Genomic DNA, 20,953 nt, shown 5'->3' with positions numbered 1-20,953 from the left:
ATTAAAAAGTTCCCATGATCCTGATTCCTGCTGGTTCTTGGAGCCCACTTTGGGTCTCAAGGCCCCAGACAGCCCTGTGCATTGATCAGTTCTTCTAATATGCCAGAAGTGCCAAGAAAATCACTTTCCTCCTGTCCTCCTACCTGCAACCTCTGCCTCAGCGTTCAGTCCCTAACCCTGTACTCCCCACACGGACCCACTTCTTTCCTCACCTTGAGAGGAGGAGCTGCCTCTCAGAAAACAATGGCTGGTGCAGCGAGGTGGGTTTGGGAAACAAGGCATTGTCCTGTGCTCTGGCACATGCCAAAAAAATCAGCAAAATCTTTACCCAGTAAGCCTAAACATTTCCTATAAATTTGCTTTAGGAAAAAGCTGTTGTTACAGGGCTCCGCTCTGCATCCTCACGTGAGTCCCCAAGGGGAAGGCAAGGGCTGTTACATGTTCAGGAGTACACTGCAGGAGTACACCGTTCTCACCCCTGGTCCTTTGGGCTCGCTGAGCACCTCAGAACACAGGGACAGGAGCTGTCCTTACCTAGGGTGCCACTGCACGCCACACAACACGGAACTTTGGCTCGGTCCCTCTAGGACTGCAGCCCTTGTGCTCACACAGCTCCTTCCTCCCACCTACTCAGAAAGGCAAAGAAAAGCTCAAAGGAGACAGCAGCCAAAATAGAGGCCAAAGGGCTAAAGCAGAACAGCGGTGGGGGGGAGGGGCCTCCCAAGGGGAGAGACGGGAAGAAGAAAGGGTCTGCCTGGGCAAGCCTACAATACAGAGAAAATTAGAAGAAGACTTGGGGAAGTCTCTCAGATTCTGTCTCGCTGACCGGGTCCAAAGAGTCACAGAAGCTGATGCATGGCTCCCTACATTCAGCCCCATTGACAAAAAGGACTGCCAGTGCCTGTGATCAGAGGAGAGCTCGGAGACAGAGCGGAGAAGGGATGTCCAGGCAGTGGGTGGCGGAATCCCCCGGGCACCGCTTCCAGCCAGCAGGCCCTGGAATGGGGCTTGGAACACACTGGTGAGCAGAACAGAGTTGACATTTGTATAGCGCGTTATGAACACAGAAAGGACGCTAATAATTCCGACAGGTCTATCAGTCTCAACGTGACAGTCAGTCTCAAAGCATCCCGTCAAAGTTGTGCCCAGAGAATACCCTAACCAGATAGCTCCAGCTGCAAGGTGGAGTGTGACCACCTGGATGCTTTATGGGACTGCAGATAGGGGCACCGTACCACGTCTCAAGCTTGAGACCAGAGCTCTCTGACAGCTCTTCGCTCTAGACTAATTCACCACTACCGGGCTCCATCACCAGGAGTCCCAATTCATGCCATTCACTTCTGTCAAGTATTTCTCCTTGGGTTATCTACCACGACGACCTTCATCCTGCACTCACTCACTCACTCACCTCCTTAATTGATTTCTACATGGGCTTTATGTTTACTGCTACTCTTTCTTTTCTTCTCAGGACGGTTGGACTGTTAACTCTGATTTGCCTCGCAGTTAGTTCCTCAGTGCTCTTTACTGACGCCCAGTCACAACAGGACACACTCATATCAGCATCCAAAGGCATTGGTTTCTCCTCCGGTTTTTCCTTTAGAGTCTTTTCTGACACTGCTGTCAGGCCCTTCTCACCAACACGAATCTGGTCCAGTCCCACACCAATGCTGAGGCTTCAGGTTCTTACCACCTACCTTTTGTTTAGATCATGGGCTCTGTCTCAATTTTCAACTATGGATTGAAACCATTCTATGATTATTATGACACTGCCTGCATTTCTTAAATGGCATTCTACAGAGAAAATTTTAAAAAGCGGGAGACAGTATTTCATTTCCTAAATGCACAAAATTGATTCAATAAATGATTTCCCACATCTGACACGAAAATTAAACTCAGAAAAAGGAGTTCAATATTTTAAAAGATGTTTTTAAACGTTACGTGTTATAATACTTTTTGAAAATCTAAATAAGTGTCTGATTTTTGAAATCTTACTTTCATTACATACATCCGATTTGCTTTGGGAGAGGACAAAGTGATGTGTAGGTGTGATTTTCTGTGTCGTCCACGTCTGCATTGTGTCCGTTTTACCTGCCTGCCTTCATTGGACAGATTCGACTTGTGCTCCAAATAGAGATGTGCGACGTGTCTCCGAACATCCCAGCGTCCCACCGAGGTGCCCGGGTTGCAGGCTCTGCGCAGCAGCCACGCGCTGCTCACGGCTGCATCGATCACGTACTCAGCTCCCCAAGGCTGAGTGCCACTTCTCGCTTCTTATTCTCACCCTATATTTGGAAATGATTTGACCCGTTTTAGCTACACCTTCCCTGCATTCATTGTACAACTTGACTATACGTGGCTGACTTATCCGGGCAATCTCCTCGTCCTCAGCAAAACAGCTTATCTCACTGACTGGCTCTATGCCAACAGCATTGGAGCACAGACTGAAAATGCCATCACCATGCCAACGACACAAAGTTATCTCATCATTTTCTTCCACTCGGAAATCGAAATACCCCTTCTTCATTTTTTTCATATGTTTTGCATTCATAAGGGGACATTTTTCAGTCCCGTTCTCACAAATGGTTCCTGTTGTCCTCACACCTTTCTTCTTCAAAGCTGACACCAATCTGACACTTGTAAAGAAGCTACCAAAACACAGGTGATAGGGATACTGACCTCTCTCTAGAAGAACATCAGCAAAATTCATCACTAGGTTTCCACCTAAACCAAGATCAATATCCTCATCTGCCGTCATGGGTGATTCTTCCTGATGGGGCTCAAACCAAACCAGATAACCCTGTGTGGTTGTACCACACCAAAGTTTATAGCCGATTCTAACAGGTTTCCCATTCAGGAATTGGTCGCTCTCAAAGCATTCACACATCATCTTATCAAAACAATAGTATTCTTCTAGGGGGGCATACAGGAGGAAATTTTTATTCATTTGCTTTATGAGAGGCCTCAATTTTGTAAACTTATCATTTGGATCTAGGTGGCAATTATCTGCAAAATGCAGGTATGAGAAAATCAATTCAAACCTGTCTCTTCTAATTGCATCTCTAACTTGGTTCTGATCAGCGTCAGGGATTTCCCAATACATTGCCCTTCTGGGACGCCTCACAATTCCACTCAAAAGCACGACACCAAACACACACCTCATTTCCTGAACTGTGACTTCTAAGTTGACATCTTTCTGAGAAGCATAATTATTGGTTTCATTGACAATCAAGTTGTATGTTTCATCATCAAAAAATAATTCAAAGAGCTCTACCGGGTTCAACTTTTCACTCTTGAGATTCAGAAGTCCATAATCCAGTACTGACCAGCTTGGAAAGTTGGGTTTGATGTCTCTCTTGGACCAGTTCTTCTCTGAGACACTTGACGCCTTCAGCTTTTTGGGAGCAGGCTGGGCCTCTGGCTCATTATCTTCTTCCCCATCTGAGTCCCCAGAAAATGCAAGGCCTTGGAGCAGTTCACTCACTCGAGCTTTGTCTTTTTCTCTCCCTTTTCGGGTGATGTCTCCTGCGGCATATTCCAAGGATGAGATGTGCATCCGGGCCCACAAGTCCCCCGGGTGACAATCCTTCAGAGTGTTCAAATGCGCAGCTGTCCTTTCAGTAGGGAGCTGGGGTACACAACGCCTGAGAAAGGAAAAAGAACACATGCTCTAAGAATCCTGTCTTATGCACTCGTGCGTGATCAATCCACTGGCACCTAAGTGTTCTCTGTGGCCATTACTCACTTCTCAGCCCTCATGTTTCCCTGAGGAGGACTCTGGCCAGACCTAACACTTCTGGACCCTCCCCACCTCGCACACACAGCTCAGGACCTAACTGTTGAATCTGGGAGGAGACGGCTGTCTGCTAGGAGAAAGTGGCAGACATCACATGCTCCTTTTTGCCCCATAGCAGTGGGAGGTCTGCTTCTCTTCTCGGCCACTGTGTGCCCACTTGACTCTGCCTCTGAGCTGCTTTATTGGTCTAGCTGCTGTCAGTAATAAAGGTGAGGTTTCCAGAACCATCTGTTACTCCTGTGACTCTATCAATTGATTCTGAACTTGGACAAAGAAGGGGGCTGTTATTTACTGGGCCCCCATCACCTCTCACAGAATCTAAACATGGAAGGATTTTGCCTCTCCTAGTCCTACATTCATCTGGTAGATACACTGTTCTTGGGAGAAACAAGAGTCAAACTTACTGCCCTTGGACTGATTTTTATGGGGTTTACAAGGAAGTATGTAAGCTACAGAGATGAAAAGTATTATTTTACACAAACTTCTGTTCCAATTCTAGAAATTTTCATTTCATTTACTAATATCCTATTGGTGTAGTTTTAGAAGACATAAGAGGGAAAAAAACAATGTAAAGATTGTGTTGTCACATAATTTACACTTTTACTCATTTGCTTAAAGCATTTGTCATCCTGCCTGTCTTCAACGTCACATATATGACCCCTTCAACACATCCATCTTCAAGTTTCCTGACATTCTCAATGGCAGGGACCCTCCTTGAATCCTATCATTGCACTGAATCTTTTCTCAGCTGAAACCTGAACTCCCAAGAGCTCACCCTCTATCCCCAATTTCTTGTCACTCTAGCCAAGTACTCTTGCCTTTATCCCGATACCCGTCTTTCTACTTTACTCTGACTCTATCCCTTCCCCTCACTTCCCTTCGTATTCAGTCTAGACTCCACAGCCCATCACCACAGCCACTGTCCTGCCAGGATCATCACCCACCCTGCCCCAATGTCCTGTGGCACTGGACCAGCACACCTTCAGCGCTGCGTCAACACCACTATGGGTCTTTCTTTCTGATCCTCACCCAGGAGTGGGCAGTGTCAGAGAAATCACACTGCTGAAAATGGTCTCCAGATTCAGCTAGTTCTCAATAATGCCCAGAAATCCTTCTTATTTCCTCATCCTTTTCTTCCCAGTTTCCCACAGCAGGTATTTCAGATCTTCATCACTCTTCTCCAATCTTCCGCCCAATTCTTTGTATCTCCAAACATGACCTTTAATTGTTCTCCAAAGACCAAGAATTTTTCAAGCAGAATCTGGCTCTTTGAAATGGTACCCTTCCATGGCTCCTGACACTTCTCTCCTGGCTCTTCTTCTGCCCTCTCTGGGTATTTGCATATTGTTTCTCTGCCTCTCTTCTACCCACCTCCTCTTTATCTAGCAAATTCCTGCTTACTCATCAGGTCTTGTTTCATGTACCTCCTCTGGACACCGCCTCTAACACTCCAAATTTCAGTTGGGTGCCTCTCCTGCAGGCTCCATCAGAGCTACGGGCACCTCATCATACTGCATGGCAGTTCTGCGTTTCCTGTCTGCTGTACCCCATGTGACTCACTGTGGGGAGGGTTCTCTGCATTATGTATGACTGGATAGACAGGAGTGAGAAAATGCTCCTAAATGAGTGGGAGAAAAGAAGAAAAATATGACAGTGGGAAACTTCAAAAGGTGTCCCTGGAAAATACCGTCTTTTCAACACAACTATCTCTTGGCCTCTCCTCCCTTACCAGTCATCACTTGATTCTCCAAACCCAGTTCTTGCTCCATACATAGCTCCGTCTAGCTCATCCTAGCCTGTGACATCCTAAGAAAGTTTCAAATCCCTAATAACCTGCTCCCCACCCCTGGCAGAATCTATTTTCCTGCCGACATCCCTTGTGCTCTTCCTCCAAATTGGTCAGAAACCTGTTTGGGGCAGCAATGTGTCCAGGTCCAGCCCACGAGCCAGTCATCATAATCCCATTCCCCTTTTCTAGATACTCAATTTCCATCCTGTCTTGTAGCCAGAGATGGTCATGTGTCAGCCAAGTGAGAAAGAGGGGAAAACTGTTGGGGTTTCTGGAAGGCTTGCGCTTTCTTGATACCAAGGACAGATAAGGCTCGAGGTACCCTTCTACCTCTTTTCTGCTCTAAATAGACACAGTACTAGGAGCTGCGGAAGCCACCTTGTGGTCACAGGTCGATAAACCAATACACTAAGGATGGTGGAATAAGAAGACGCTAACGCCTGGATCCTCCAGTATGAAAACTGAGTAATGCCAAATGTTGGAGGGGACACTGAGATAAATACACCCTCATCTTGGTGTGTAGATGGTACATTCTTTCTGGAAGTCAATTTAGCAGTACTGAATTAAATTTAGTAAAAACATGTCCTATGGCTCAGCAATTCTGCTCTTAGCATTGATCACCAAGAAACTCCCCGCCAGGAGGCATGTCTGAGGGTGTTCAGTGTGGCACAGTCCACGTCGGTGGGGAGGTGCAGGCAATCTGGGGCCATCTCTGGGGAACCTGAGAAGCAAACTGTGGTCAGTGTACGCCAGAGTACTATGCAGTGGTTCTAAGTAAAGGAATAAAGGTATACACAGAAATACAGCTATACAGCTAGGCCTTAAAATGTTATGCTAAGTGATGAAATAAGAAAAAGAACAATATTCATGCATAATGTTACTTAAATAAAACATTTGCACATAACACAAAAGTGCTTACTTTACACAAACACATATTAACAATGAATACACATTAAACCCAATACAGTGGGAGTGGGAAATGACAGTGAGCGTGTGCGTGTCTGAGTGTGTGTGTGTGTGTGTGTGTGTGTGTGTGTGTGTAGGTGGGAGGGCTAGACAGGGAGCGAAGCTCTGTGAGTCCTGATTTCAGCTACCTGATGTCCCTGGCAGGCACGCAGCAGACTCCTGCTCTCCAGTTATAACTGAGCCAAGTCACAGAATGTTCTTTCTCCTCTGTTAGTGGAGCGTGGCTCAGACCTTACGAGCTTTATGAAAGATTTCACTTCTCTTAAGCTTCAAGGCTTTGAGCTCCGCTACCCTAAGTTGAACAAGTATCCATAGGAATCGTGCCCCCTTCCCTGTTCTTCAGCCTCATGATCCCGCGCTGGTTCCTTTCTCCTCTTTTCTCCAGTCTCTGAGGAGTCAATGGCCTCACCAGAAGCCAGCCCTCTCCTTGTGACCTGTGCCCTCCTTTCTGCTTTAGGAGTATCCATGACACACATCACTCATGTCTACAACCAATATTTATTCCACACCTCTTACTATCTTTAGTTTCTCCTTCTTCATCAGCTAATTTCCTTCTGAGTCTTGTTCTGGACTCTTCTCCTGGAAGGTGGAAATATCTTACCTGTGCTCCCTAATCCTCTTCCAGCTCTGACGTTTCTTTCTTAGCCATCATGGCCACCTCCCCTGCGGCCCTCTGTCATCTGAATTCCCTGCCTCCCCTGGTGTCTATAGCTGTAGCTCCACAGAGACTAAGAGAGACAGGAAAGGTGATGAGGCAGAGCAGACTGGTGTCTAGGAGTCTTGGAGGCACTTGTGTGCCCACTAGTTTTGTTAATGGCAGGACACTGACAGGTCATGTTCTAGATCACTGAAGTGACAGTGGCACTCTTCCTGGATTATTTCAGGGAAGCAGGTTTTTGACAATTGGTTTCTCTGGTTCCATTCAAATTTCTTCTTACATTAGCAGGATTTGTTCCACTCAGAATCACAAGCACTCACCTGTTGGGTATTCCTGAGGCCTTAGCACCTTGGTCCATTTCTTCAGATGTTTCTTGCTTTGCATTAAACAATCCATCTTTAGTTACAACTTCTTCAGCTAAAACAATACATTAATAATTTAAATGTCAACAGTCGCCGAATTTAGGAAAAACAATCTCCAGGATAGGGATAGGATGTTCCAAATTACAAGACAAATAGAAAATCAACAGGTGCGCCAGGAGTGCAGCCTCAGGAAGCACACACAGTAGGGGAAGAGAATAAGAAAGGTCACTAGCTGGGGAGAGGGTCTCCCAGGGCAAAACAGTGTCCTCAGAGAGTGCAGAGGGTCTCCTCTCAGGTAGAGACAGGATCAGGCAGAGGAGCTCAAGGGCCTTCCATATATGAAGGGATGTCCGAAAACAACCAAGTCTATGAGACCGTTGGTAAGGAAGAGAAAGGGAGTCAGGGGTTACGGAGGCATGGTCAGAGAACATGACAAGAAGATAATGTGACTGGAAGGGATGCAAAATGACAGGCTGAGAGAAGGCTGAAGGCAGAGGCCAAAAGAAGGGGAGGAGAGGCTGAGGGTCAATGATGGGAAAAGGTGACCAGACAGAGGACCAGAAGGCTTCCTTACACGTCAGACTGAGGTGTGTCACCTTCTCCTGAGCTGACTTCTCACAGAGGCTCCTCGGAGCCAGATGTAGATGTGGCCACTCCTCGGGGACAAGGGCCTGGATTGCTTCTTCCTCAGTCTTCACAGATGTCTAAAAAGGCAAAAAACAGCCTCTGAGCTTTCACTGCTGTAAGGGCAAGAGGTCCAGTTGTGAAAGCTATTGAAGACCTAGTTTCACCCCCTCGGCAGGGCCATCGTTCTCTTTGAAGGACTAAGGGGGCACTGTCCTTGCCTCTCTCTTAGCTTCTGGGGGTTGTCAGCAGTGTGTGGTGTTCCTTGGCTTGGAGCTGCATCACTCCAATGTCTGTCACTGTTGTCACGTGGACTTCTCTTGAAGATACTAATCACTGCATTTAGTAAAGGGCCTGAACCAACACGACCTCATCTTAACTTGATTACGTCTCCCCAGTCCATTTCCAAATCAGATTTCCAAACCCCAGTCACAGGTCCCTGGGGTTAGGATGTCAATGTATCTGTTGGGGAGACACAATTCAGCCAACATCATCTTAGCCCTACTTCAATTAAGGTTATTTCTCTTTTTCTGTCCAGTCTACTAGTTGGCTGAACTGATTTTTATTCTGTCCACCCACTTCTGCTCTTTCATTTTCCTAGAATTTTGATTTTATTTTTCCATAACTCAAACTTATTAATTATATACTAGTGCAAACATTTGATTACTTTGTTGCTTCTTCTGGTGTAGTCATGTCCAAACACCTGCATTTTGAAATACATACCACTTTTTAAATAAATTACTTTTTCTTTATTTCTCTATTACGTTACATTTAAGACAACTATGTTGAATAGAAAATATGTATAGGCCAGTTTTATTTTCTATGCATTTCTTTTTAGGAAGACAAAGTATTTGTTAATAACAGGAGCACTGGGTCTGATAGGATTAAGAACCAATCAGAAGCCACAGGAAAGGACTGAGCGTGCAGAGGGCTCCATGACGACTGTGCCTTAGAAAATTGATTTAGCGGCAGAGGACTTAAAGGGAGGCCTAGTTACAGGTTTTACACTCCAAATTCATCCTTTTGCCAATCAAATCACCCTTTAGCAAATCTAATTCACTTTTTTGCAAATCAAATTCATCCTTTTGCAGATCAAATTTTTCCACAAAAATGTCTTTGTAATAAAAATAAATCCAAACTAGAGGGAGATGTGGGGCTGTCCGAGCGTGCTTTCCTCTCTTCTGGGCACCAAGCTGGGGCCGAGCTGCCAACCCCTTTCAATCCTTGAGAGAGCTCACCTTCTGGCTTGGGCCGTGTTAAGGCTCTGGCTTCTCTCAGGCCCCTCTTCCCCTGAGCCCCGCCTGGCCTCCTCCCCTCGCAGCAGCCGACTGACTCATCTCCCTAATCTTTACTGCCCTCATATTCCATCCTTTTACTCCACTTGGAAAGAGATTGGAGGGAAATTTGCCCCCTAATTCCCGAGAAGATCCCCTTGCAAGCATCTCGTGGTGCGGGACGCAGCGAGGAGGCCTGGTGCCTTTCTGTGCACGTTCAGTGCCCAGCACTACTTCCCAGACCAGCAACCCCCGACCCTCCAGTCTCCATGTCTTAGAGAAGCCCCATTCGAGTTATATAATTTCTAGTGCTGCTGTTTCTCCTGAATGAGGAAACACTTCATCACGTGGATGGTGCAGGACATTTCTGTGCTCTTCTATATAAGAACAGGGTGTGGGCAGGGGTGGCCAGCGGTACCAGAGATTTCTTAACTTTTCTGCAAAAGGAAGGTGGGAAGTTTGGAGAGAGATTGAGAGAAAGGGTGGATGTGGAAGCCAAGCAACCGAATATTCTCCTTTAGGAAATCACGAACGCTTTGCACACACGACTCGTGCTCACATGCCTAATGCTACTACAGTGTCTCAGAAAACACCTTTGCGGGAAGGTTTGACTTCTCTGGAGCAGTCTCAGTGTTTTTCCTCGCTGGACAGGCAGCTGCTTGGATGTGACGAGATGGCAGGATGTGAACGACTTCAGTGTGAAGAAATTTGCTTCCCCAACTCATCCTGCATCAAGTGCCCAATGAGTAGTGGGCATCAACTGCCACTTTAATGTCTCCACATCAAAGGGTTGCTTTCCTTCTTTTCAATCCTCTCGGTTAATACACGGGAGGATCAGAATCAGAGGGGCATTAAGGATCAAGCCTGAGGGGCTTGGAGGAGACAGAAGAAAACAAATGAAAATGACCACAGCTGGATCCTGTCTTATTGAGGGGGTGAGACCTGGAACTTCTGGTCCATTAAATAGAAAGGGTCCTTTCAGACTGTGTTCTGCCCAGGAAACTGTTCAAACTCACCCAATTTTGAGAGACTAGACTCAAAGAGGTTTTTAAAAGTATTTTGTTTTTGGAGGGGTGTTTTAAAATTTTCTATAAAGAATTGAGGGTTTTAATCATCAACCAGTTCATCTATGAATTAGATCATGTGTTGAGTCATGAAACAGCTTTGTAAATTTGGCTCGTGCCTTGAGTTAGTCATTGATCTCCAAAAATGTTGCTGCCTAAAGAGTTGTTTTAATAACGTTTTCTATGCTTACAATAATTTTATCAGCTTTTTATAAAACAGAATATTTTATACAAATTGAGAAACGAAGAAATCTGGCTGGCCCAGTGGCTCGGGCAGTTGGAGTGTCGCACTCCTAACGCCGAAGGCCTCCAGTTCGACTCACACACGGGCCAGTGAGCTGCGCCCTCTACAGCTAAGATTGTGAACAACAGCTCTCCCTGGAGCTGGGATGCTATAAGCCCGAGGCTGGCGTGAGCTGCCACTGTGAGCCACCATGGGCTGCCGTGTAGCAGTCGGTGGTCAGTGTGAGTGGCCGAATGGCCGGCAGCCAGCGAGAGCTGCTGTGAGCTGCTGACAGACGACTGGCGACCGATTGCAGAGGGGAGCGCAAGGCTCATAATACCAGCATGGGCCAGGGAGCTGTGTCCTACACAACTAGACTGAAAAACAATGGCTTGAACCGGAGTGGGGGAGAGTGGGAGGCGGAAGAAAGGGGGGAAAATCCAATGCTAAGTTATTGTTAAAACTAAACATTTTATTGCATGTATTTAATAATAAACATAAAATACTTATTTAACATCAGAAATACTTATTTCCTTATAGCTTCATTTATAATGGTTCTCCTGCCACTGCTCGTGGTAATTTCATATACATATTCATAAAATATGTATGACAATCTGTAGGAGTAATAGTTGCAACGGAATGATTAATAACATCTACTAAATGTTCATGGTTTGACGGATCAGCCAAAATATTTCTCGCGCAGAACTTAATTTTTGAAAAAACTTCTTCAGTGGGGTTCATCATTGGAGAATATGGTGGTAGAAATAATAAAGTATGTCTTGTCTGACCAACAAGATCACATATTTCCTGGGTTTTGTGGAGGCTTACATTGTCCAAGATAAACCTCACTTCCTCCAGATTATCTTCATCCAATTTCTGCAATAATCTTTGAAGAAATTCACAAAAAATATTTGAAGTAACCGTAGAATGTGCAATTACTTCATGCCACACTATTCCCTGAATGTTTATTGCTACAATTAGAGAAACATATCGTTCTCTAACCATTGGCATGGTCACACAAGCTGGTGTATTAACTTTTGATCGTGTCTTCGTTCCTCGAAGATGACAATTAAATCCCGATTCATCAATGAATATTATATTTTGTCTTGCTTTAGGGGCATATTGAGAAAAATTCAATGCGTACAGTTTGCGCATCTCAATTGTTCTCTCTGAGTTTCGATGTTCATCAGCTTGTAGTGATGCACACTTTAATGTGATCCGTAATTGTTTCAGTCCATTCCTAATGGAACTTATGCTTAATTCCACATGTTCAGATTCGAGGATCTTATCACGAATTCCCTTTAAAGTTATGCACGGATTTTCCTCAATTATTTGCTCAATATTGTTTACCAGCGATGCATTTAATTTCATAGTCCTTTTACCACCGCGTTTTTTTTCTAGCAATACACCACCATTTTTGTTATATTGCTTAATAATGGACTTTGCCGTATTTCTATTAATCCCAGATATTTCGGCTGACTCATTCACCGTTCTACCATCTTTATAACATTTTATTAAAACGCTAATTTTATCATGACTGATACGATTGTATCTAGGTGGATTATTATGTCGAACAATGGGGTTTCTTGACCTGGACCTTAATGATTCTGACGATGTGATTTGCATTCGCCGCTGCAAACGAGTTGGCAGTGGACTTCCGGACCTTGATTCAGGAGGTGATGTTGTATCCGTTTTCAGGGTCTGAAAAAAATATTCCGGATTTATATAAAAAAGTTTCAATGGAATTGAAATATGTGAAATGCTTATTAACATTACAGGTTTTGCACTCCAGATTCACTCTTCTGCAAATCAAATTTACCCTTTTTCAAATCAAATTCACCCTTCTGCAGATCAACTTTTTCCACAAAAATGTTTTCTTAATGTTTGTAATAAAAATAAATCAAATGTTAAGTTATTGTTAACATTAAACAGTTTATTACATGTATTTAATATAAAATGCTTATTTAACATCAGAAATACTTATTTACTTATAACCTCATTTATAACGGTTCTGCTGCTGGTACGTGTGGTAATTTCATACATATTCAGAAAATGAACATTCATACATATTTATATATTCATAAATGTTTATGACAATCTGTAGGAGTAATAGTTGCAATGGAATGATTAATAACATCTACTAACTGTTCGTTATTTCTTGCGCAGAACTTAATTTTTGAAAAATGAAGGCGTGATGGAAAGCTACTATAGCAGTTCGTGTGACCGTGCCAACACTTAAGAGGACAAAATGTTTCTTTAATTGCAGCAATAAACATTCAGGGAAAGGTGTGGCATGAAGTAACTGGACATTCTACGGTTACTTCAAATATTTTTTATTAATTTTTTCAGAGATTATTGCAGAAATTGGATGAAGATACATAATCTGGAAGAAGTGTGATTTGTTTTGGACAATGTAACTCCACAATACCCAGGAAGTACGTGATCTTGTTGGTCAGACAAGACACACTTTATTATTTCTACCACCATACTTGCCAATGATGAACCCCATTGAAGAAGTTTTTTCAAAAATTAAGTTCTGCGCGAGAAATATTTTGGCTGATCCGTCAAACCATGAACATTTAGTAGATTTCATTAATCATTCCATTGCAACTATTACTCCTACAGATTGTAATAATTATTTTATGAATATGTATATGAAATTACCATGATCAGTGGCAGGAGAAACGTTATAAATGAAGCAATAAGAAAATAAGTATTTCTGATGTTAATTAAGTATTTTATGTTTATTATTAAATACATGCAATAAAACGTTTAAATTTAACAATAACTTAACATTGAATTTTTTTCATTTCAAAGATTAAGAAAACATTTTTGAGGAAAACTTTGATCTGCGAAAGGGTGAAACTGATTTGTAAAAGGGGGAATTTGAAGTGCAAATCCTGTTATCACAAAGTTAAGAATCAGAGTAAAATGAAAATATGTTTCTGTGATGCATTATCTTTACTCTCTAGACTGGCCTCATTTATATACATATGCATATCGACATTTAACTTACCTTGAATTTGTAAATTTACAGAAAAGAATAACTTTCGGTAAGTAACTTGTGATTTAAAGTCATGGCAGCCTGCCAATTGACAGCAATCTGTTTACAATGTATCGATCAAATTAATGTATATATATATGCATCAACTGATCATCTATCGAGCGATAGTCACTACGGCTCGCCTGACCGCATAAATAACTACAAAGGAAATCACGAAAAAGTGACATTATTGTGTTACATACCTCTATTGTCACCGCTAAGATGAATTTGATTTGCAAAAGGGTGAATTTGGAGTGAAGAACCTATATCGCTTAACTAAAAGACTAGGAAATTTACTGAACCACTGAGAGAATGAGGAAGTCCATTTTGTGAAGAAGATGTGAGGTTTTGCCTTGCATACACAGAATTTCCATTATCACCACCAAATACCAACTGCATACGTACATGTACAACACCAGGAATACAAAGGAAGAATCTTCATTCTCAGGCTTGCGAGAGAAACCAGAGGCCATCAAAGGATAAAACATCAGTCACTATGCATCAAACGAGTGGAGGCACTTTCTGAAGCAAGGGCCTAACTGCACCCATCACTTGCATATCTTGAGACTCAGGTGTGCCTCCTACACACCGTACCAAGTAGGGCGACAGCCAGGGAGCCACAGCGGTCTGTGATCTTCTGTGACGAGGGGAAGGGGAAGGCTCTCAGGGATAAGGCATGTGGGCAAGAGAAGGGCACAGACTAGGTGCTTGGGCAAAGGGGCTGCCGCTGCAGGTCCCAGGACAAGGGCACCCCGCTCACCTGGGTCATGGCTGGTGTAAACTCGGGTACTGCTGCCATGTCTCTGGCATTTCTTTCCTGGAGAAGGGCTAGACCCTGGGGAGCAGGCCCTGTGGAGGGGGAGAAAGAAATCCTGAGTGAGACACAGTGTTTAGGAATGCCCCTTGTGGGGGACCCAGCCCCACAAATCTTCTTCTGTTCGTTAAACATCCCAGAACTACGATACAGATCTTACTGTCTAAGATGTAGCACCATATCTATTTTCATTCTGTCAGGAATTCTACAGTTCTAAAACTGTGGGTTCTCCTACCCATCAAACAGTATAAACTCATGAGTCCTTTACATGACCACTTTCACATACATAAAGCCAATTTTAAAATCACAGCCGAAAATAAAGAGAAGGGAAGAAGCTGGTGACAGAGGAAACATTTAGCAAAGAACACAGAAATCAAAGAAAAGAAAGAATAGAGGTAAGGCAAAAGGGAAACCGGAAAGCAGAAAAGAGGATGAAAAGAGTGGAAATAAAGACAGATAAAAAACAACAACAAAACAAAAAAAGAGAGCTGGTAATGGGGGAAGCTGTGCATGTGTGGGGCAGGGGGTACTAGGAAATCTCTGTACCTTCCTCTCACTGGTGCTCTGAGCCACTGAGAGGTTCACACACACACGTATGGGAAGCCATACCAGCCATGAGCTAGAAAATACCAGCATGATGGGTGCAGAGAGCCTGGGAAATGACCCCCAACTCGCCTGTCTCGGTAACCTGGACCATGTGCCAGGGTCTAATCAGAGGACCGAGGGGCTGCCTGCCCAGACTCCTGCTGCAGCCCAGATCTCTGAGACACCACGTGCAGTCTCCAAGGCGCCGCTCACATTAAAGAACCTTACATGCTGTGACCATGGTTACCTCACCTCTATCCGTCGCTACCCCTCTACCCCTCCATCAAAATGAAAGGAACCAATCTGAGCAGACATGTGTTTATCACTTCATAGGTAAGTGGGGATGCTTGCCCTGTTCTGAACCATTGCAAACCCTCTCACCTTTCAAGGTTCAACACAGGCTCATGCCCAGGAAAACTGCCCAACCTCCATGACTGTGGGGTTCCCTGCCACCTCTAAAGTCCTGCACATAAACATAACATTTTGGGCTTCCTGTAGTGGTGGTTTCTCATAACGGAAAAAATATGACAGAACCACCAGCCAAGAAAGTAGGGTAATATCAGTTTTATCAACAATGGGTAAATAACACAAGAAATCTGGGACCTATATTTATCTCCCTCTAATGTCCTCATACCATTTATTATAGGGACCATTTATTCTGTACTTAATATTAAAATGTCAACATTCACAGATCACCAATGTGCAGATTGGTAAACAATGAGCATGATAAATCATGAACCCTCTGAAATCATGTGCATAATGAGTCTGTACAACGGCACCCTCCTCTCCACGGTGGGGGGGGGCACATTCCAAGACCCACAGTGGGTGCCGGAACTCTGGATAGTAGTAAGCCCCTTACATACTATGTTTTCCCTAGACACACACCTTTGTCACTTAAGGAAGCGCTTTCCAGCTTTTCTTTGGCTATCCGAATAGCCAGCATCACTGCTTTTGAGCTTTGGGGGCTGTTATTAAGTAAAATCAGGGTGACTTCACCATAAGCACTGCCATACGCAACAGTCGATCGGATAACACAGCTGTGAAGTGACTATCGTCGGCAGTGTCTACAGCGTGGACATCCTGGACGAAGGGAGGATTCATGATGGGGCGGGTGGGAGAGGGAAGGCACGAGATTTCATCACGCTTTTCAGAATAGCACACAACGTAAAACTCATGAACTGTTTATTTCTGGAATTCTCCACTTAGTATTTTCGGATGCAACTGACCATGCATAACTGAAACCTCGGATAAGGTAGCACTACAGTACATGCATTTTCCCAGGGAAGAGAGTTAACACTTTCCAATTAATTCTGGGAAAAGCATGTAGGTCCACTGCACTGCGGAGTTCTGTGATCTCCTCTCAGACTGTTCTGGGTGCTTCTGTCTGTTCTCCTTGACCCACCTGCGGGCTGCAGATAGCAGCATGGCTCACCCTGCTGAGAGAGGACTGCACAAAGCTGAGCTGTAACCCACAGCGGGATGGTCTCCCTGGAGGGGGAGCCCCCCTCCCCAACAGGAGGGTGCTTTTGAATGGAGAGAGGAGAGGGCCTGTTTAAACCTAAAGCTGTATTTAAAATGATTGACAAATTAGGGGCGGGGAGGATAATGAAGAAAATGTCACCATGGGGAAAAGATAAATTTGTGGAAAGTTACCAAGTAAGTATTTAAAACATCCGCAGTGTACAATTAGAAATGTAGACTAGAGACATGTGGCAGAAAGAGAAGTTTGGTCAGAAGGCCGGGTGAATTCTATTCCGGAAGCTTCTCTCCCTCCCAACTCTGGCAAGTCATTTTAACTATGCGTTTTGGTTTTCCTGATTATTGACGGTGTTGGAGAAGAAGACCTTACAATTCTAGCATTTCATAACTTCTGATATTTTAAAAAGCTTGCTTAGGTACAGGGTTAGACAAAAGAACAAAACTGGAGGAGACAGATGAACAAGATTTCATGAAGACCGTGCACCCCGTAACCTCAGTAAACTCACTTCTCACTTCGTGAAGGTCCTCTTGGGTGAGCTCAGGAGGCTCACACTTCAGTGTGGTCACCCTGGGCAGGAGCTGCAGGCTCTGATCCTCCAAAGAGGCTCCTTGAGGTCCCGTCACCAGTAGGTACATGTCCTGTCCCCGAGAGTAGACGGAGATCTGGGGACAAAAAGCTCACTCTGAAAAGGCGCTCTGGTGGGAACTGGTGCAAATAGCAGTTAGGGCCATCTGACAGGAACACGGGACAAGCCCTGTTCAACCCTGCAAAGCAGCAGCAAGCAGGACAAGCCTTCCCTCGGCTGACTTGACGCAGGCCTACTAAGAGCCTGGCTCTGTTCTGGTGCTGAGGTACAGTGGCAAATAATAGCAAGGAGACAAGCCAAGAACCTCTGCCCCAAAAACAACGCAAAATGTTAAAAAACAACCCTGTGGTGGGGGCGGGACGGGTGGAGTTTAGTGAGGAACAGGACATGCACCATCTCAGCGTCTCCCATGATGACTTACTAATCGGTCACAAAGGGCGGATGGTAACCGTATGGTGAGAAACCTGCCAGAGAGCACCTTCCTTCACCTCCTCAGTCATGGACAGCCATCAGCACGCGATGCGTGACAGAAGGCACGGAGGGGAACACAGCATCATTTCCTGGAATTCCATCCAAAAGGCACGACCTGGATCTTACGACAACACAGTGCCACAGAAACCCACTGGCCTGTACTCTCCAGAAACACTAACGTCATGGCAGGTAAGGGAAGACTGAGCAATTTTTCCCCACCTGAGGAGACGAAGGAGACACAGCGACTAAATGCAACGTGTGATGCTGGATCCTGAACTGGGGAATAATTGCTATAAAGAACACTATTGGGATAATATGGCAAAATCTAAACAAGGATTACTTTTAGGATGATGGTATCGTAACAGTTTTAATTTCCCAAAATTGAATCACTGTGTTCTGATTACACAGGGCAATGTCCTTATTCTTTGGAAATACAAACTAAGTGTTCAGAGGGCCAGGGGCACAGTATCTGCAGCGACTCTGAAATGGTGCAGGAAGAAGCGCGTGAGTGTGAGTGTGAATGAATGTGCACGTGCACAGACCTATGCACACACAGGGAAGGGAGCTGCGTTCACTTGCACACTAGGGGCACAAACATCGTGACACAAACGTTGGCAGCCAGTGACTCTGGGTGCAGAGAACCCTCCCCATACTTCTCTAAGGTATACATTATCTCAAAGTAAAAAGATAAACACAAAAAACGTCCCCCATGACTCCGCCCACACACACACATCCTCCTCCAACCTGCTGTCCCGTGTCCCCCGTGTCTGCCTCCATATTCTCCAGCGCGGCCACTGCCGCATCCCCGCTCTCCGGATGCTGTGCGCGCACGTGGGCCTGGAGCTCCCCTGGCAGGATGCTCAGGAACTGCTCCAGCACCAGCAGCTCCATCATCTGCTCCTTGCTGTGCAAATCGGGCCGCAGCCACAGGCGGCAGAGCTCCCGGAGCTGAGCAAGCGCCCCACGAGGCCCCGCCACCTCCTGGTAGCTGAACCCCCGGAAACGTAAGCGGCAGAGCTCCTGAGAGTGTGAGCTGCCCAGCTGCTCCCATGTGGCGTCCTCCTCCACCTTCACAATGCTGCCTCCATCTTCAGGAGCTGGGCTTGGCAAAGCTTCATCCATGGATTTCCAGGAATGTGTTGGGACAGTTGACCCTTGAGCAACAAACATGGTTTTGAACTGTGAGGGTCCACTTATATGCACATTTGTTCAATAAATATCGTCTTTTCTCTTCCTTATCATTTTCTCAACATGTTTTTCCTCTAGCTTAATTAAGAATACAGTGTATAATACATATAACGTACAAAAAAAAGGTTAGGAAAAGTTTCACTTAGCTGGGATCTATGTTTCAGAAATGTTTTTCCAAATATATATGAGGCATAAAAATTGACCAGTAACAGAAAAATTACAAGAGCTTCAAATCTCTACGTAACATACTTTTATATTTCTGTCCCCACTGGAAGTCATGCTTGCCTATATTATCAGTGAAATTAATCACAGGTATACCTTTAACCCCAAGGGGATGAGACCAGCGTAAGGGGTGTAAGGTGAGGGAATGAGGGAAGAAGGACCATCAACAAGAACACTTAAGCAGCTTATACTTCAGCTGAACATAAGGAGGAGCAAGATGGCTGCTTTCACAGACAGATTAATATTCTCTTAAAGGCCCTCTATCTCTGTCTCATGAAAAAATTCTGTGTCTGTCTCATGAAAAAATTCCACCTTAAATGTAGGTGAGGTAGACTGTTTCCAATTCTCCCATCCCCAATTATCTCTTGTGATAAGCTTCTGTAATTCTTCTCACCGGGAGGTAGAGTCTATTTGTGTTGGCCAAGACTTGCTCTGACCGCCACAATATGGCAGAAGTGACACTGTAAGAGGAAGCTCTCTCAGGGTCCTTGGCACCCTACCATGGGACTGCCATCAGAGAGGTCATGTGGCTGGGAACCAAGGTGCCCCAGCTAAAGACCAGCTAGGCCTAGTCCTCAGCTCATTCACCAGCTAAAGCAGCCACATGAGTAACTCCAAGCAAGACCAGCAGCAGAACTGCCCAGTCAACCCACAGAATCATAAATAAGGTTGTTTTCACTAAGATTGTTTCACTAAGTTTGGGATTTGAATGCATTTTTTAAATGTAACAATAGATAACCAGAATGGCAGGCACGCTTCAAGTTCTTATCTCTCATCACTTTCTCCTTTTGTGATCTCATTAATCACAATGACAATATCTCTATTCAAAGAAAACTCAAATCTCTGACTGGCTCAGACTTGCCTTTCACATTCTAGACTCACATCTTGAAATGCCTGCAGGATGCCTCCTGCATCGGTCCTCTCCTGCACCAGTGAAACCAGAGTCGTCTCAAAGCTGCACTCACTGCATTTCTCCATTTCTACTGGCAAGTCCACCGTTTTCCATACATTCATGATTAAAACCAGCCCCTACAAACCATCCCTCCATCTCAGTCAAGCTCCTACCAGGACGCCTAGTCATTCCTTCCTTTCATTCCCTTATGGCCATTTCCTTTGACTATTACGATAGTTTTCCCTGAGGCATTCCTTCCACTCGATCACCGTTGGGTTCATATTTCCTACAGCATCAACTGGACCACAGGCGACACACCGTCCCTCCAATCGCTTGTTTTTGAATTAAATTCAAACTCTCCGGGATCTGGTTCGTTTGTCACTCAAAAAACATTTACCGAGCACGTTATACTCATTATTTTCCAGGCATAACACTAACCCTGAAATACAACCCACAGTCCTTGCCTTCAAGAAAGCACGGTCTTGCCCAATTCCTCCTGTCACTGCCAGGCTGACAGCTCAAGCTTTTGTCCACGCCCCTTGTCGTTTAGGCTAGGCCCGCCCTTCCATCAGGGCAGAGGCCATTCCAAACCTCCCGTACAGACAGACAACTCTTCCGTCCTCTGAGCCGCACAGGGAGGCGGGGTGTCCCCATGAGAAAGCAACAGCGAGCCCGGACCAGCCGCGCGCCGCCCTCGCTGTCCAGCGCGTGTTCAGGCCACAGCCCAAAGCGCCTCCGCCCCAGCTCCGCAAGAACCGCGCAGGATCCTACCTGGTACCCAGGCAACACCTGGAGTGCTTCTCGGTGAGTGACGTGGACGGAGCCAGGAGCCGCGGGCCCGGAAAAGCCCCTCCTGAGGTCGCCCCCCCGGCACCCAGCCCTGAGCGCACAGTGGACACGCGACAGATGAGCGCCTGAG

General features: G+C 45.2%; 2 protein-coding genes across 2 annotated transcripts; both read right to left on the bottom strand.

The window, feature by feature from the left end:
- Positions 1-781: 781 nt before the first annotated feature.
- Positions 782-20,937, bottom strand: PGBD1 (piggyBac transposable element derived 1). Its single transcript, XM_033092631.1, is given in 9 exon segments — positions 782-901; positions 2,089-2,238; positions 2,240-3,641; positions 7,527-7,623; positions 8,143-8,272; positions 14,557-14,645; positions 17,181-17,337; positions 18,477-18,886; positions 20,806-20,937. Coding segments are annotated over 8 exon segments (2,523 nt in total). The 5' UTR covers positions 18,855-18,886; positions 20,806-20,937.
- LOC117015302 (uncharacterized) lies at positions 11,243-14,267 on the bottom strand. Its single transcript, XM_033093898.1, has 2 exons — positions 14,202-14,267; positions 11,243-12,454 (listed from the first exon to the last, which is right to left on the bottom strand). Exon 2 carries the CDS (start codon positions 12,377-12,379, stop codon positions 11,300-11,302), a length of 1,080 nt encoding a protein of 359 aa, XP_032949789.1. The 5' UTR covers positions 12,380-12,454; positions 14,202-14,267; the 3' UTR covers positions 11,243-11,299.
- Positions 20,938-20,953: the final 16 nt, after the last annotated feature.

The sequence above is a fragment of the Rhinolophus ferrumequinum genome, chromosome 22 (genome assembly GCF_004115265.2).
Source record: "Rhinolophus ferrumequinum isolate MPI-CBG mRhiFer1 chromosome 22, mRhiFer1_v1.p, whole genome shotgun sequence".
Classification (NCBI taxonomy): Eukaryota; Metazoa; Chordata; class Mammalia; order Chiroptera; family Rhinolophidae; genus Rhinolophus; species Rhinolophus ferrumequinum.
Note: the sequence above shows the minus strand (reverse complement) of the source record. Positions and strands in the feature narration are given on the sequence as shown.

Bases quoted from the DNA above. Each gene is read 5' to 3' on its own strand.
- LOC117015302 (XM_033093898.1), bottom strand. From the start codon at position 12,379: ATGCAAATCACATCGTCAGAATCATTAAGGTCCAGGTCAAGAAACCCC.